General features: G+C 31.2%; 1 protein-coding gene across 2 annotated transcripts in view; it reads right to left on the bottom strand.

The window, feature by feature from the left end:
• LOC143075338 (putative RNA-binding protein EEED8.10) overlaps nucleotides 1–13,500 on the bottom strand; it is a 30,233-nt gene extending 16,733 nt beyond the window's left edge. For both annotated transcript variants that reach the window (XM_076250724.1, XM_076250725.1), the window contains exons 1-10: nucleotides 13,398–13,500; nucleotides 9,821–9,915; nucleotides 8,511–8,594; nucleotides 7,184–7,262; nucleotides 5,552–5,804; nucleotides 4,765–4,878; nucleotides 4,112–4,209; nucleotides 1,147–1,187; nucleotides 478–553; nucleotides 230–286 (exon numbers count right to left, since the gene is read on the bottom strand). In XM_076250724.1, coding sequence (XP_076106839.1) covers nucleotides 230–286; nucleotides 478–553; nucleotides 1,147–1,187; nucleotides 4,112–4,209; nucleotides 4,765–4,878; nucleotides 5,552–5,804; nucleotides 7,184–7,262; nucleotides 8,511–8,594; nucleotides 9,821–9,915; nucleotides 13,398–13,493 — 993 coding nt within the window. In that variant the 5' untranslated portion in view covers nucleotides 13,494–13,500. The remainder of the gene's footprint in view (nucleotides 1–229; nucleotides 287–477; nucleotides 554–1,146; nucleotides 1,188–4,111; nucleotides 4,210–4,764; nucleotides 4,879–5,551; nucleotides 5,805–7,183; nucleotides 7,263–8,510; nucleotides 8,595–9,820; nucleotides 9,916–13,397) is intronic.
• Nucleotides 13,501–17,455: the final 3,955 nt, after the last annotated feature.

Genomic DNA, 17,455 nt, shown 5'->3' with positions numbered 1-17,455 from the left:
CTTAGGTCCTTGATAAATCCATAAAGACTAAGTGCAATTAAGTTGTAGAAAATGAAACTTAATCTTGCAAATTCTAATATACATTGAGTGTGATATTGTGAAATATTTTAGGGAATTTTTTGTTTTGAAATTTGAAATTTTGGAGCTAAACCATAAATTGGAACTTACTATTATTCCTTGAAAAATTATAGGAGAAGGTTGAATTACCTGAAGTTTCATGCATAATTACCTTGCTGCAGTCTGATAAGTTTAACACTTTACAGTAATCACCAATCTTCTGAAAACACTGTAATTGAAATTTGAAAAGTCATGTTTTCATTTTAATTTTGCTACAAATAAATAACATTGGGGTTTCATTTCACAAATTTAATCGAAGTAGGGAAATTTTATATATTGAATCACAAAAATTAACAACTGGAGAAAATAAGCATTAATATAGTATACCAAGACATTCCAGAGTTGTTGTGTATTACTTACATTACCAGAGATATTATTGTTTCCTTGTAAATTGACATTTTCTATCTGCTTACAATTCTCAAACAACCATTGCAATCTGAAACAAGATATGAAGCATTTTATTTCTCAATTCTTTGAACCATGTTGACATTCTTTAATTAGCTCATTAGGTTTTTGGTAAATTTTGTCCTGCTAAGTCTTTAGTATATTTGGTAGTGTTTACAGACTTCTGAGTGTCCGTTTGTCTATGTTTCGGCCATGGTGTTGTCATTTTTTGTTTCCCTTATAAATGTATCTTCTCATCTTCTCCCCCTTTTTGTTAATACATGACAGTCACACCTAAAGGCAAAATCTAATTGATAAATATACGCAGTCGGCACTAACCAACTTTTAAATGAACTGATATTAAACATGTAACAAAAAAGATCTATATAATTTTCAATGTATCTATAATCCATTCTGAATTTAACATAGAAACTACAATCATTACAAAAACTTCTAATATTTCAGTAATTTTATCATCTATATATTGGACAAATGTGCAAATACGTTTTTTAATTGAACAAAAGATTTATATTTTTAGTACATTATATGCCCTATTTAAAAAATGTAAACAAAATCATTTCAGAATTTCTGTCATCAATCCTTGACCTTGTTTTGTAACTATATTGAAATACTTCTTTTGCTCACCCTTTATCACTGACATGGAAACATCTCTGTAGACAAATAGACTATAAAAATAAAGAAAAGGACTAGTTAGTTTCCAGATGTTCTACATACATAGGTATGACGTATTTGGTACTCTGAAAGTTTCTTTTTATTTCACATTTTGGTCAGTAAGTGATTGTACACGAGTTTATTCCAATAACCTATGAAAATACAATGGTATACAGAAAACAATTTTTACCCTCTGTCACAACAAACAAGAGGTTTACATAGAAATATTAAAATATGTACCGGATTGTCTTTAAAATATAAAGTTTGATAGCAAAATAATATTTTGACGAAATAATGTTCCCTTTTCACATTTGAAAAGAGCAACTTGCTTTCATGTACAACACATGTTAGTTTAGTGGTGTGAAGATTCAGCTTCATGACTAAGTGTTGATCTTTTGTTACAGTATTTTTGTGGTATATTTTGCCGATACATGTTACTATCGGCATATGCTTATTGTAGTTTTTCGTTTCTACATATTTCAGTATTCGGTTTGAACAGATTACCAACGATATACAGCTTGTCTCTAACCAACAGTACTTTCTTTTTTTCCCTTCTTGCCTGTTTTGCCATCAGTTATAATATTTTTCGTTTTTCTTCTATTTCATTTGGAAATTGTTCTTGCACTCCGAAAATGTGTCCCCTTTAAATTGTTTCCATTTTTCAATACAATTTCTTTGTCCTTTGTTGAAATAAATTTTGCCAAAATCTGACAATTACCTCTGCGACCTCTTTTCCCAAATCTGTGAACTGTGACAAAGTTTATTTTTTTGTCAATGTTTAACTTTTGTTTGATAAACAAATTAAGTGTCTCTTCTGTGTTTTCTTTTTCTTTGTGAAATTGAATTCCAGTAAATATTAGGTTGGTTTTCATAGAACGCCACTTTAGCTCGATAACATCATCTTTATGTTGCAATTCTGCATTTTTCAAATTTGTAATGTTTGAAATGTTTTCTTTACACCTATCTACCACTTTGTGCATTAGGTGACCCATGTTTTCAACGCTCCTTTCCATTTCAGTGCTCTTATTCATCACATACTCTAAATTATTTTCTATATCATCAACTCTATGGGCAAGTGTGTTAACTGTGCATTGAATAACAGCTATCTTCTCAATTTGCTTTTTAAACTTCTCGAATGCTGAAGATCGCGAACAACTTCTAACAAACTGTTCAGAAACGTAGCAGTTTTGGTGTCAACACTATATTCGGACATTTTATTTCGCAAATTTCGCAAAAAGTCTTTCACATACAGTTATTCTTCCGTTTTTAGATGGTGACGTTCCCTTGTCACCATCTTACAGTGTTTATATATCTCAACTTGTACGATTCGCTCGTGTATGTAACAATGTTTTAGATTTTAACGAGAGAAATTTATGTATTACTGAAAAATTATTACACCAGGGTTTTCGATATCACAAACTAGTCAAAACATTTACTAAATTTTATCATCGGTATAAAGACATCATTCGTAAATATAGCTCTACATGCAGACTTCTAATACGTTCAGGTATTTCACATCCAATTTTTTATGGAAATATTCTTTATAAAGCACAAAGGTGTCAGTATTCACCTCAGAAACTTACAAAACCTTTGAATAGACTTATTAAGAAGGGATATAATTACGATACTGTTGTCAAGTCATTAAAGATTGCATATTTTGGCGTTAATATTGAGTCACTGATAAGGTCTTTGCATCGAAACTAAACACATTTATTCTAAAAACAGTTGTTGGCATGACACGGGTTATGTTCTTCTCATATATGTTATGATGGTATGATACTAAACCCCTAACGGAAAGGTTTGTGCCTGATGTTCATATGATGAAATCATAATCTTTCAGTCAGTTTAATTGAAGTCTGGAGCTGGCATGTCAGTTAACTGCTAGTAGTCTGTTGTTATTTATGTATTATTGTCATTTTGTTTTTTTTCTTTGGTTACATCTTCTGACATCAGACTCGGACTTCACTTGAACTGAATTTTAATGTGCGCATTGTTATGCGTTTACTTTTCTACATTGGTTAGAGGTATAGGGGGAGGGTTGAGATCTCACAAACATGTTTAACCCTGCCGCATTTTTTGCGCCTGTCCCAAGTCAGGAGCCTCTGGCCTTTGTTAGTCTTGTATTAATTTAATTTTAGTTTCTTGTGTACAATTTGGAAATTAGTATGGCGTTCATTATCACTGGACTAGTATATATTTGTTTAGGGGCCAGCTGAAGGACGCCTCCAGGTGCGGGAATTTCTCGCTGCATTGAAGACCTGTTGGTGACCCTCTGCTGTTGTTTTTTATTTGGTCGGGTTGTTGTCTCTTTGACACATTCCCCATTTCCATTCTCAATTTTATTTATAAACAAATATATCAGTATTAAGGTATAAAAGTATTGAATCTAAGGCGCCATATTTAAAATAATCTTCAGAACAATAGGATACTATTGGAGACGGTGCTATGTTGATGTTGTCAAGTTGAAAGTATCGCTGATTTACAATTTTCACAAATTCTTCAAGTTGGCATTGATTTTTTGATCTAATATTGCATTTGAACAAATTATCCTGTTACTGAATACTGTACCACTCTTCCTTCAGAATCACTTCCAAAATTTAAAGTAATATCCTTTTTTTTTTCAGGAGCACAAATTTCGTTGTCATTCCTTTAGCAGTACATCCTGGTCATAAAATATATCAGTGGCCAAATGGTCTAGGTTATTCAACTACCTTATCACTGCCTGTCAACACTGAGGTTGTGAGTTCCAATCTGACAGGTAGCAGGTGTGTTTGACTTTATTGAATAAGATTGTAAATTTTCATGCAAAAGGTTGAGACTCTTTCATGACACCCACCTTTCTCCACAAATAAAGACCTACTTCCAAGCTATAACCAATTATCCTGAAAAAGGTGTTAAAGACCAAATGCATAAAATAAGTTTGTCTATGAAATCATACCTTTAACTTTATACACTTCTGTGCAAGTGTTCTCAGAGATATATCAGTTATTGACATTCCAGATAAATCTACTACTTCCAGGTTTGGACAATGTTCAGCTGTAACAAAGTAAAAATTAAATATGTTTGATGTTAAACTATATCACTTGTTACTAAATTTGTTTATAGAACCAAAATTATTTTGAAAAGGGATTCATGGAGTGAAAGGAAATCAAAGATGTTTAATTAGCAATTTGCGAATATTCCGGTATAATTATTTTATATTGTCTATTCAGCTGGCAAAACAAAATCTTTTTAATAGTCTTTTGTTTTGATAAATTTGCTTTTACTGCACTGCACTGTTATCTTCATCATGTTCATACAGTTTGTTAAACCTTAAATTTTCCAATCAAAATATAACTGTTTTTCTATTCTAAGTTTTGCTCTTTTTCTGGTTTTGACACATAAATTGAATGCATTTATTAAAAATTCTTTATAGCAAAAAGTTGGAAATTTCTATCAATTTTAATATCCAATAATATATTGAAACCTTAAAACATAGTCATAGGTTTAACATATCTCTAATTATTAATGGTGACATGTTGTGCCTTTACAAATTTGTTTGCAAGGTATGCACTAACAAATGATGAATAAATATAGCAATAATGAATTCACCTATAACGTCCATGGACATGTCTGTGAGAAGTCTTGGTGATGCTGACATATCCAATGTTCTTAAGTATACTCCACACCTAACTAGTACTGAACACAGCTTGGTATCTGTTAAACCTAAAAACATAAATCATATCTCACTAGGACTGAACATAACTTGGAATCTGTTCAACCTAAAAATGAACCACATCTTTCTTTTACAGTATATTTCATTATTGCATTTAAAATTTTATCATTTGGAAAATTTTAGATGTATCTTTGATAGTCTCTGATAAATTTATTCACGACTTTATTTCATATGTTGCAATTTAGTGCTTGACATGTTACATAATTAATGTTAAGTCCAAACCTTTTTTTGTTATTACAATATATAACAACTTTGCTGAAATACATGTACACAAATGTCTACACTTTTGTTCTCCCTTTCAAGAAATCAAGCAACTAGTTTTATAAAACATAAATATATCTGGACAAACTATGACAGAAGGATGTATATAGTTTTCAAAAACTGCCATGGCTAGGTACAGGACGGCTGGGTTATAAAAACTTTACATATCTTCTGGATTTTTTGTGTTGTTGGGTTATTGTCTCATTAATGTTTGCCCCACATCTCTTCTAATGCATATTTATATTTTAATCTAATAATAGTAAACTTTGTATTCCAAAAAAAAGAACTCTCAATAACAACAAAATTTCTTTTTTTACAAGAATAAACCTTAAACAACCAAATATTTTTTTCATCTGAAGATATAAGATATATTTTGAGAAAAAAAAACATTATTATGCTTACCTTCAAATCTTTTGAACACAGACTGAAAATGTATGGAGCCTTGTTTATGCCAGGACCTCTGTGCTAAAATAAGCCACCTTTTACCTACTCTTTCTAAGCACATTCTTTGTCTCCATGGTACCATAGACATGATCAATATCATAGTGTCATCACAAAGTTTATTTATATGACATTCAGAGAGACATTCTGAAGTTTCTTTATCATTGTGATCTGCAAAATTATCACTGATGACCAATTTTTCAACATTGTCTGCCTGAAAAATAAAACAGAGGAATTTTTATCAGTACTTGTTTTTTTGGCAACACTTTTTTGGCTGTAAACTGAACCAGATACTCTGCAGGGCGTAGCTTTATAGGACCACAGAGGTGGAACCTTGAACAGTTGGTGCAAGTATGGACATAACATTCAAGCTTGATACAGCTCTGAATTTGGATTGTGATTAAATGGTTGACACAGCATAGGTTTCTGACAAAGAATGAATGCGGTCTAATGAAATTTAAAAAAATGTTTTGCTTTTGAGCAATACACTATGCTGTTGAATATTAATCCCCTAAAAAAAAAATATTTGAAGAAATTTTCAATTTAATATCTGAAATCTGAAATGAGAAAAAATTGTACTCCCCCCCCTTTTTCCAAAAATAATCTCAATTCAAATTTATAATATTAAAATATAAAATGACACAGTTTCAAGCAGTGGAAGGGAGGTCATCAAACATATATAAAACAGTATTCTTTAAATGTAATTGGATTTCCTCCCTTACACTGCTTTTAAATTGTCTAAATTGTCCTTTAACCAGAAAAAAACCTTGTTTCCCCCCCTTTTTTGCTCCTAATTGATAAATGATTTGAGCCATAATATCCCCCCCCTCCCCTAACAATCCCTTTGTAGTATGGAAACTTGTGGTATAATTTAAGAGAGATTTATACACTTTAACACAAGTTATTGAATGGACACTACAAAAATGCTTATTTGGGCCTTTTTTTGGCCCCTAATTCCTAAACCTTTTGGACCATAACCCCCAAAATCAATCCCAACCTTCCTTTTGTGGTTATAAACATTGTCTGGAAATTTTATTGATTTGTATTTACTTATACTAAAGCTATTATCCGGAAACTATCTGTCTTCGGACAACACTGACGATTACGACCCTGAAGCCGCAGATGACGCCGTTGTGATACCAATGTACTACCAAAATATTTTTAATTTTTGCGGTTGTATAAAAACAAAATTATGATTTAATCAAGAACTATTTTGAGGCCTTTGGCTGTTTTCTGCTGTTTGTTGGGTCGTTGACTCTTTGACACATTTCCCATTTCCATTCTCAAATTCAAATTCAACAATGTTGAAAGTTTTTTTTAAGATACACATACAGAATGGAGTGATTAACAACTCTGACTAACCATTGGTAGCCATATTAGTTGGCAAGGGGATCATCACACATATATATATATATTTAAACAAGGTTCTCTAATCATGCTATTAATGATGATTGTGACCAAGTTTGGTTTCAATTGAAAAAGCAGTTTCAGAAGAGAAGATTTTTGTATAAATTAACAAAATAACAAAGACTTGTGAAAAAAGCTCACTTGATGCTTTTGACGAGTTGACTTAAAAAAAAATCAGCAACCTACTAGAGATGGACTATCCCAGACTGTGCCTTCCTTGTGTTTTACTCTGCTGGACTCTTCAGCACACAAAACTCTCATTAACCTGAAAATATATATATATATATTACTGACTCTAGACACACACATGAATGGACATTAATGACTTAAATTATTACTTAATAATAAATCAGGAATGTGTGCATGGGACACAGATGATGCCCCTGCTTGCATATCATATAAAGTTATTAAGGGAAATAACTGAAGAACATTAAAAGTGACCCTACTCTAATTTGTACTTGATCTGAGTTTTGCTGTAATAAGTATTGTGTTTATATTTCATAAAATTTAGTTGAGGCAAACTTAAGTTAGAGAACAGAAACAAAAAATTCAGCAATTTTTCCATTTGTGAAGGGGCATAACTCTAGAACCGTTGATGTGACACCACAAAAATTCAAACTTGATCTGTATTTTATGGTAATAAGCATTGTGTATAGTTTCATAGCATTTGGTTGAGGCAATTTAAAGCCAGAGAATGGAAACGAAAAAATACAGGAATTTTTTCCATTTGTGAATGGGCATAAGCCATACCATAACTATAGAAAAGTTAAAGGGACACCGCAAAAATTCTAATTTGATCTGTGTTTTGTGGTAATAAGCTATATGTATAAGTTGCATAGCCTTTGGTGGAGGCAAACTAAAGTTATAGGACGGAAACCATCTTTTGAACGTACAGACATACAGACTGAAAAGGGTAAAACATAATGCCCACTCCGCAAAAAAAATGTCACTCCATCTTAGCATAACAAGAAAGAATTACTAACAAGAATGTGTCCCCAGTACAAGAATGCCCCACTTGCACTATCATTTTCTATGTTCAGTGGACCGTGAAATTGGGGTAAAGCCTCTAATTTGGCATTAAAATTAAAAAGATCATATCATAGGGAACATGTATACTAAGTTTGAAGTCGATTGGACTTCAACTTCATCAAAAACTACCTTGACCAAAAACTTTAACCTGAAGCGGGACAGACGGACGAAGGGACACACAGACCAGAACATAATGCCCCTCTACTATCGTAGGTGGGGCATAAAAAATCTGGTATTAAAGAAAATTGAAATTTAACATTTGTTCTATAGTAGTGCTGCAAAATAATTCAGATCCCTTGAATACCAGCCTGCTTGCCAGTTCAACGGGGAATTGAATTTTGGCATCTGGTAAATTCTGTCAAGTTTTATTTTACTGATTTATTACAATTTCTTGTGAAGTTTATGTTTAAATGTAAGGCCAGATGGAATTTTTAAAGATTTCCTTATTGCAAAATCCTAAAAGAATATCATCTCTGTAAATTACCTTCCATCCAAAGTTAACTGCTCTTCTGTTGCATTCAATGCAACTGTAAGATCTTTTGTAGAACTAAATGTTACAAATGCTATTCTGTAATTAAAAAAAACAGATATTCTTAATGAACTAAAGACAGCGTCATTATGAATGTGATTCTTTCCTTATGTTTTTTCTTTACAACACTATATATATGGAAAAATAATTTTAGAAAGTATCTAATGTTTTGAAAACCAGTGGGATTTTCTTGGATGGAATTTCATAGAACAAGTAGAAGGGTGATAGCCTTCAGATGAGATGTTTTTGATAAACTAGGTGTTTAAAGATCATAAATCATCTGTTTATTGCATTCATAGATCATCTGTTTATTGCATTCTTATTTGGCAAAGTTAACGGTGTTGGCTCATAATGTCATGGTGTTGTCTCTCTACTCATATGAGAAACTTCATTCTCACTCTACTCACATGAGAAACTTCATTCTCACTCTACTCATATGAGAAACTTCATTCTCACTCTACTCACATGAGAAACTTCATTCACACTCTACTCACATGTGAAACTTCATTCTCACACTACTCAAATGAGAAACTTCATTCTCACTCTACTCACATGAGAAACTTCATTCTCACTCTACTCACATGAGATACTTCATTCTCATTCTACTCACATGAGAAACTTCATTCTCATTCTACTCACATGAGAAACTTCATTCCAACTCTACTAACATGAGAAACTTCGTTCTCACTCTACTCACATGAGAAACTTTATTCTCACTCTACTCACATGTGAAACTTCATTCTCAGTTGATGGAGAAGAATAATTATCATACAAAAACTTCAAAGCAATATTCAAGAAAATAGTGATAAATATATAAATTCTTGCATTAATTTTACTTCTAATATCACCCTATGCAATTAGAGAAGTAAAGAATTAAAATGTTTGTTTAAAATACTGAAGGTTATTGTGATCATGTAAATTTGAACATACATGTAAGCCATTCCCAAGGTCGCCAGATATTGGACAAAGACAAGTAAATATTAGTTTGGTCAACTGATAAGTTAAGTGAAATATGCATTACAAGACCAAATGACTGGTAAAAATTTTAATTTTTTACAAATCAATTATATGTGTCTGGTAAAAACAGTCTGGTCCAGTTAAGAACAAAGGTTTACTAGACCAAATGTTCAGTTTTATTTCTCAAAGACTTAAGATACAATGTGACATGCATTTTGGATGATAGTGTAAAGGGAAGTATAACTGAAATGTACACTACAATGCAATATTCTCCAATACTTCAGAAAACACTGCCTTTCATGACTTACCCTTTAGGTCGTTTATGTATATGATCTTTTACCATGTAACAATAATCCACGCTACCAAATTTGGAGAAAAACTTTGTCAATTTCTTTTGTGTCACCTGTAACAGATATATATAGAAAATTAAACTATTTTTCGTGGTGTTTAAAGAAGGAGGTATACTAATATGGTTTAAATATCATTCTCTCTAGAAAGGCTAACAAGTTTAACAAGTTTAATAAAACAGATATAATTGTTTTATATCTATTATCCTAGGTATTGTCAATGATGAATCATGGATCTTGACAGTTTATGACATTATTACATAAAAAATATATAAAGCCGGAGGTGTGATAAGACCATAAGTGCTTTTGTTTTGCCAAACCTTGTATCTATGTTTTATTCTAGTATAAGACAAGTATCATAATTTGTGTCCATTTCATAATAGATAATGATAAAGAAATTGAAAATAACACTGTTTAAAAAAAGATAGAAAATGTGATTCAAGCCATCATAGAGGACCTCACTGCAAGTAAATAAGTAAATTGTGATCAAAGTCCCATCTATACTTCTATGAAAACAATCAAATCATAATGCTTGTATAATATATTCAACACCATAGGATTGCAAATACTTCTCCCTAGTGTTGTTACGGAATAGAAGTTCCTTCATAATATAAGTTCCAAATGGAAACAATATTCTGAAATATTATTTCCACTGGAATACATATTACAGTAAATGTTCCTAACAGAATAAATGGTATAGAATATTTGTTTCAACGGGAACAGGTATTATGAAATTGTTTATAACAAAGTTTCCATTGGAACTTCTGTTAGGTGGAACAAATATACGTTGACAGTTGTCCTGTCTTTCAACAAACCGTCTCTAAGTAGTTGCAGTCACAATGATGATTGCAGTATTAAAGTCCATAAACGGTCAAAAGTCATATAACTCTTATATAAATGGCAGAATCTAAAAGAGGATACAATATACTGTAGAAAGTTAGAAGCACTAATTTTCGTGGGATTAAAATTTTGTGAATTTGTCTCTATATAAAATTTCATTGGGATATATAATTTCAAGGTTTCCAATAAATGGAAGTGGTTAAATTTTCGTGGGGATATTAATTTCGTGGATATATTCCTTCCATGAAATAGACAAAACTAAATCCTCCACAAAAATTTCTGCTTTTAACAGTAGTCAACTACAAATTAGGACAAACAACCACACTACTTAAAGTTGATTTTTTTTCTGTCAAACAGTTTCAGGGAATTTGTATTCACAAGGGTCATTGTTGTAATATAAAATATGGACCATAATTTGGTATTCGGCCTTTGGTTTCTTTTTGTATCCTTTTTTATAAGTTCTAAAATTTTAACTTTTATTTTGTGGGTTGTGTTGGTGTTAGAATAGTATGAATGGAACAATTGAGTTTTTCGAGAAAAAATTAATACATTTTGATTCACCGTTTACGTGACATGAAACCAAACAGGAAACCAATCTTTATTTTCTTTATTTTGCACAATATAATTCAAAAAGCATAAATAAACACCATTACTAGTGTTACTTGCTTCATGTTAATATTTAAAATCTATTTTCAATGTTATATTAAAGTTTTTTTTAAACCTGACAGGAAACCATAAGAAACCGAAAGCATTTTTTTAGTTTTATTTTATTGCAAAATCTGCTTAAAATAATCTGAACAGTATACTTTTTCTTAAAATCCATCTTAATTGTAACAGTATTATAAAACTCCTAAATATGTGCTTGTTTTGAAAACAATTAGTACAATTTATTCAGAATATCCATATTTTCTTCATTGATACAGGATACAATAATCGTTGTATCTTGATGTTTAAGCCAAAAAAATGTATTTATATTTGGTTTTGATATTCCAGTTATATACAATTTATTCCAAATCATTGGCAATGTAACATTCTTTAAATCCAGTAAAGAAAAAAACTTTTAACTTGGAATTAAAATCTTTAAAATAGGCACAATGTGATACTTGTGACCTGTACACTATCTACATGGTTTCCACATTTTAACCTACTTTAGTGGAATAAAATCAATAAAGTACTTCCTTTCAAGTCATGCATGGTAAAAGTTTACTTCTCCTTTGACAAGTTTATTGCTTTTCTGATAAGTGTTTGCAGAACATGAATAAAAAATATTAATTAAAAACTGTGACAAAGATTCCAACTTTGTACATTCCAAGTGTAACGGTATATTAACATGTATTTTTTATTAAATTATATTTATTCACCTAAAATATCCAGTAATATTTACTGCTGAAGTTAAATCAATCCAACGAGCATTGGTGCAATGATAAGAGACGTAATTTCGATTGATTTTTCCAAGGACTCTTCACATCATTATCGGGAAACGAAGTGTGTTCTAACGTCTGTCAAATATGAAATCGATTTTGTCAAGTCATTAGGCATTTATTTTCACACAGGATCGTATGTAACATTATGCACATAGGAAAAATAACAGACCACCGGCGCAATCTCTTTGACAATTGTATTTTCCTCTTTTAAACAAGACGAAACAAGTCTACAGATTATGTTTGCTAACATCCCGTTGGAAACAAAAACAATGTTTAGACCTAGTATTTCGTACATCCAGTCGTAATGGCGTTATCACATGTTAGTCACATGTTTCACGTATGACCGGAAATGGTTAGAACTTAAGGACAAAAACAATTTTAATAAATAACTGGACTTCTGTTTCGTGTGAAATGTAACGCATTACGACAACGTAATTTTCTTACTTAATTATTACGAAGATCAAAACAAGAATGTAAATCATCTCGGATTTACCTGTTTGAACATCTCGCGAGTGTTCATATTTGCATATTGTTTTTAAGAATTCTATTACAAGAAAGCAGATTACATCATCTAAAAATTGCGTTACGAAATCGGACACAAAAATCACGCCACTGTTCTTACATCTGCTACATAAATACTTATAGTTCTCGGCATTTTCTTCTCACTATTCTTATTGGTCGATGTTCTTTGTTATTTGAAAGCAAAAGTTACGAATTTGCCGGTGACGATTATCTATAAATCAGTCAGCGTTATGCTCTTCGGAAGCAAAAAGTAACGTGAGAAACGACACAAAAATACGGTTGTAGAATCTTTGAAATTCGTATATTTTAATTTTTTTTCTAGGGAAGAGTAGCATACACTTGTATGTTGATAAAAATAATGGCAACTTTTCTTACAGTAATTCCCATTTTATCACTTTTCTATAGTTATAGGAAACGGAGCCCAATAGCAAATTATTGTCCATATGTAGTCCAAAAAATTGTGGAAGCACCCACAACTCCCATGAAAATGGTGGAATAGAAATGTCAGAACAATATAATTATCTACCAAATGTTAGAGATTTATGTCAAAGAGTTTTAGAGGAGTTACATTCACAGGGAATATTATCAAACATATCCAGGCAGGAATAGATGCAGGAACAAGCTCATACTAGACCTACAATGTACCGATGATCAATCAGCTAGATCCTAAAAAATAATTCTTACTATAAAACATATTTTTTCCTTCAATATCTAGTGTCAGTGATACACATTTATAAATAGATATAACTAACCCTGTAACTTATGTTTCCAACAAATATTTTTCTACTTAAATTAAATCTGTCATCAATCTGTTCCTCTTTGTCAACATTATTGTCTTCTTCTTGCATTGCTCTAAAAATAAAGTAAAACACAATAATCAAAACATGTTTACTTATTATTAATGATTTAACCAAATCATATATATGGTATATAATATTTTATTGTTATAAGATTTAATATAATAGTTATATAAAACACATGTTGTGTTAGGCTCTGATCCTGTCCATAACGTTATAGTATGGTATTAGTTTTCTGTTTTGCTTTTTCAAATCATATTGTGTTGTAAAATGATGCCCTTAATGGGTTCTTGATTAGATTAATAAAATTCTTATCTTATCTTCTTATCTTAAAGTACGTTTATTAAATGTAACTAAAAACAAATTAAGATTGCAACTCCCTTTGAATATGCTTTTTTTATGTACTCCATCATTTCCATGTATTTAAAAAAACAAAACAATACCATTTCATAAAATTACATCTTTATGAAAGTAATAAGTTTTCATTTTAAAACAAATGATCAGGAGTTGCTCCATTGAGGAGCAGATCACTCTCCGTGTATATAAGCCAGCAGTATAACATTACCAACCTTTCCTAATACAATTTAATAAACTTAGTTATCCATTGTCACTCCTTCATTGTATATATGTTATTATAATTGTAGTTTGTCTTCAATTTGTTGCCATAACCATTTATTGTCAATGCGTTAGTGCTAATAAAGTTATCTTATCTTATCTGATCTTAAGAGGAAATTAAACCAAAAAAAAGTTGTTCATATTTATGAGGCAGAAATTGTTCTTGTAAAACTTTTTTTTTTTTTCAAATGAATAATTTATCATTAGACATTATTGTATCGAAGTGTTCTTTATAGTTTAGTGATGATAGACTTGTTAAAATCTGGTGGGCAAAAAAAAAATATTATTCATCCACCCTAAAATCCAACATTATTCAGCAGAGATGCATATATATTTAATCATGAAATAAGAAAAACATATAATCATTTTTAATGCCAGCAATGATTATTTGTTTAATATTTACATTTTTTTTTGTATTTGTTGTTGAAATGTGCACAGCAAAACATTCAAATATAAGTTAGGCCCAAAAAAATATATGTCTGTTTAAGGTTACATCATCAAAATAATTAGGGTAGTTAGGTCAGTATTTCCATTTAAAAATATTTGTTTTCCATTTTTTTTTATTGTGTCATGATTTTAAGTTGTGCAGTCTGTCTTGTCGTGGTCCAAGTTGTCCAGGGGCTGAGTTCACCCATAGTTTTAAGGACTGGATTATTTCCCTTGGTTATTGGTTGGAAAAATAAGATTTTTTTTTATTGCATTACACAAGTTGCGAGTTTCCTTAAAACAGCTGTCATATTCACGATAGACGTATTTACACTTGAATGCAAATTTGTCCACCATTACGTAACATCACACAGGTTCCCGTAAACTTTGACATCATAATTCAAAATATTTGTCAATTTTGACGTCACAATTTAAAAGTGATTGTTGCTTGACATCAAGAGATGATTGTGAGTAGATCTAGGGTCATTCGGAGACAAGATTCAGCTAAATACCAAAAGTGTAAATACGTTTATTGTGAACATTGGGATGTATCAGGCAATTGATTAAATTTATTGGCAACCCTTACTTCACTTTTCAAGTTTTGACACAAGTTCTATTAATTTTTTACTTTTATATGATGGAAATAAAATCGCTCAAATTAGGTCTGTCAGGTTATTGTAAACAGACATACCATACTTTAACATATAATGGTTTACTTTTTAAATTGTTATTTGGATGGAGAGTTGTCTCATTGGCACTCACACCACATCTTCCATTTGTCTTCCTATATCTATTATATGGGGACGAAGTCCCCAATTACGGTAGAAAAATCAAAAAAATAAAAAAAAAAAAAAAAATCGGGAAAATTTCCAGAATTTTTCATTCTACTAATGAACTCAAAATCGTTAACTTTTTTTTCAGATCTACTTCCTGTTCCGGTTTTCCCCGCATTTGCGCAGATATCGGTCTTGTTTGCATGAGACTTTGAATTTTTTTTATATTTATCAGTCTAGTCAAATATAAGATTGGATCTCAATACAAATTCAATTTTAATAATTGTTTGATATAAAAAAAACGTTACCGGATGAAAGCGTTTCTTTTGTTTACATCGAAAATGACGTCATAACTTAAAGAATGTCACAGCTAATTCCCTGACAACAGAACCAAAATCGGGAACGTTACCTACGGTATTTCGGTTTCTTTTATCAACATGATTGAATAAAAAAAAAAACCATACAGACTTCGTCCCCATTCACAGGTTTATGCCTGCCTCATATTATTTTTTTTTTTGTTGGCCTTGTCTGTGAACAACGTTTTCTTTTGATATACAGAATGATATAACTATATCTTTACGTCAGTATTTTTAGGAGTTTTTTTTAAAACTGAAGTCAACACAATTGTCAATGACAATGTGTTGCAAACTGCCACTTGCGGGTTTCTCGAACAGACTATTCGATTTTTAAAAATAGAAATATTTTGAGACATATTTCAGCTATAACGTTATCGAGCCCTTGTGTTCTTGTTTCTAGTTGCAGAACATTTGTGGAAAAGTCAAAATAGCACAAAAACGGCTACACACTTACGACCGAGAAATTCGTCTGCTTCCGGAAACAGTTGCTTAAAAATAAAAACCAAGTCAACAACGGATAATTGTACGTTCTAAACAGAATATTCCTGGGTAGAATTAAAAATAATTTTTAAGATAACAAAAAAGTATATGTGTAACAGGCAGCAATGTACAACAATTACTATTTGAAAACAACAAATTTCAAAAGGGACACTAGCTGTCAAATTCATGTTTCCCGATTTGACTTAATTCTCATATTTTATTTATAACCATATAAAACATTTATTCAAATTATAGATCTACAAAACTATGAAATGAACAATTTACAGAGCATGGACTCGATAATAATGGCGCTTCGTTCCGTGTGTATTTTAGTCTTGACACCCACTAATCAACTATTGAGTTGACTTCCGAAGACCTCTGATGGTCATATAAGCGATATGAAATAAACGTAGATAGAAATTTGAAATCGAACACGTGCAATTGCAAATCGCTGTTTCAGAATCTAATGCATCCTGGGTATTGGGTAATATATACTCAAAAGTGTACACCAAAACATCCTGATTGGTTAAAAATTTCATTAAACGAATGGACATTTAACCAATGATGTGCTATTATTTTCATTTTGGGGTATGATTTACATTTGTTTCACTTTCAATGTTGACATTCTTTACCTTTAAATTACAAAAACACACACACTTCAGGTTTAATCCATCTCTAGGTAAGGGGGTACATTTCAGTTCACATGAAAACGGATTCAACTTGCAAGTGAATTATTCATCCGATGATCAAAGTTTCTTAGCTTTAATTGACAAAATTGAACCATACTGCCTGTTAAGAGCGAATAAGTATTTCCCTGTTTCACGTTCATTCATTTTTTCATTACAGTAGCTGCTTTGAATATAGAACATATGAAAATAAGGAAGGGAATAGAAGATCAGGTTGTACACGATTACACAAAAAGAATGATCAACTGTATAAAAAGACTATAGACCTGTGAGCATTTTACCAACAATTTCGAAAGAATGTGAAATGGTTATCAGTTGACTTTATTTTTTGAAAATATGTTTCATGCTTTTTCATATGTATTCAGAAAAGGTCATGGATGTCAGACAATTTTGCTGAGACTCCTTGAAGATTGGAAAACAGCTTTGGATAACAATATGTATGTGGCAGCTATTCTATTGGATCTTTCGAAAGCTCTTGACTGTTTACCAAATGATATTCTTTTAAGAAATGATCTGCCTACGGTCTTTCTTCTAAATCTTACAGATCGCAGGCAACAAATCAAACTTCAGCAGTACACAGCAGTTGGGCTGACATCCAGAAAGGGGTACCCAAGGCTCAATTCTGGGGTCCCAATTATTTAGTATTTTTATAAATGACATATTCTATTTTATTGAAC

This window comes from Mytilus galloprovincialis, chromosome 5 (genome assembly GCF_965363235.1).
Source record: "Mytilus galloprovincialis chromosome 5, xbMytGall1.hap1.1, whole genome shotgun sequence".
NCBI classification, from domain to species: domain Eukaryota; kingdom Metazoa; phylum Mollusca; class Bivalvia; order Mytilida; family Mytilidae; genus Mytilus; species Mytilus galloprovincialis.
The sequence above is the reverse complement of the archived record's forward strand: the minus strand, read 5'-3'. Positions and strand labels throughout refer to the sequence as shown.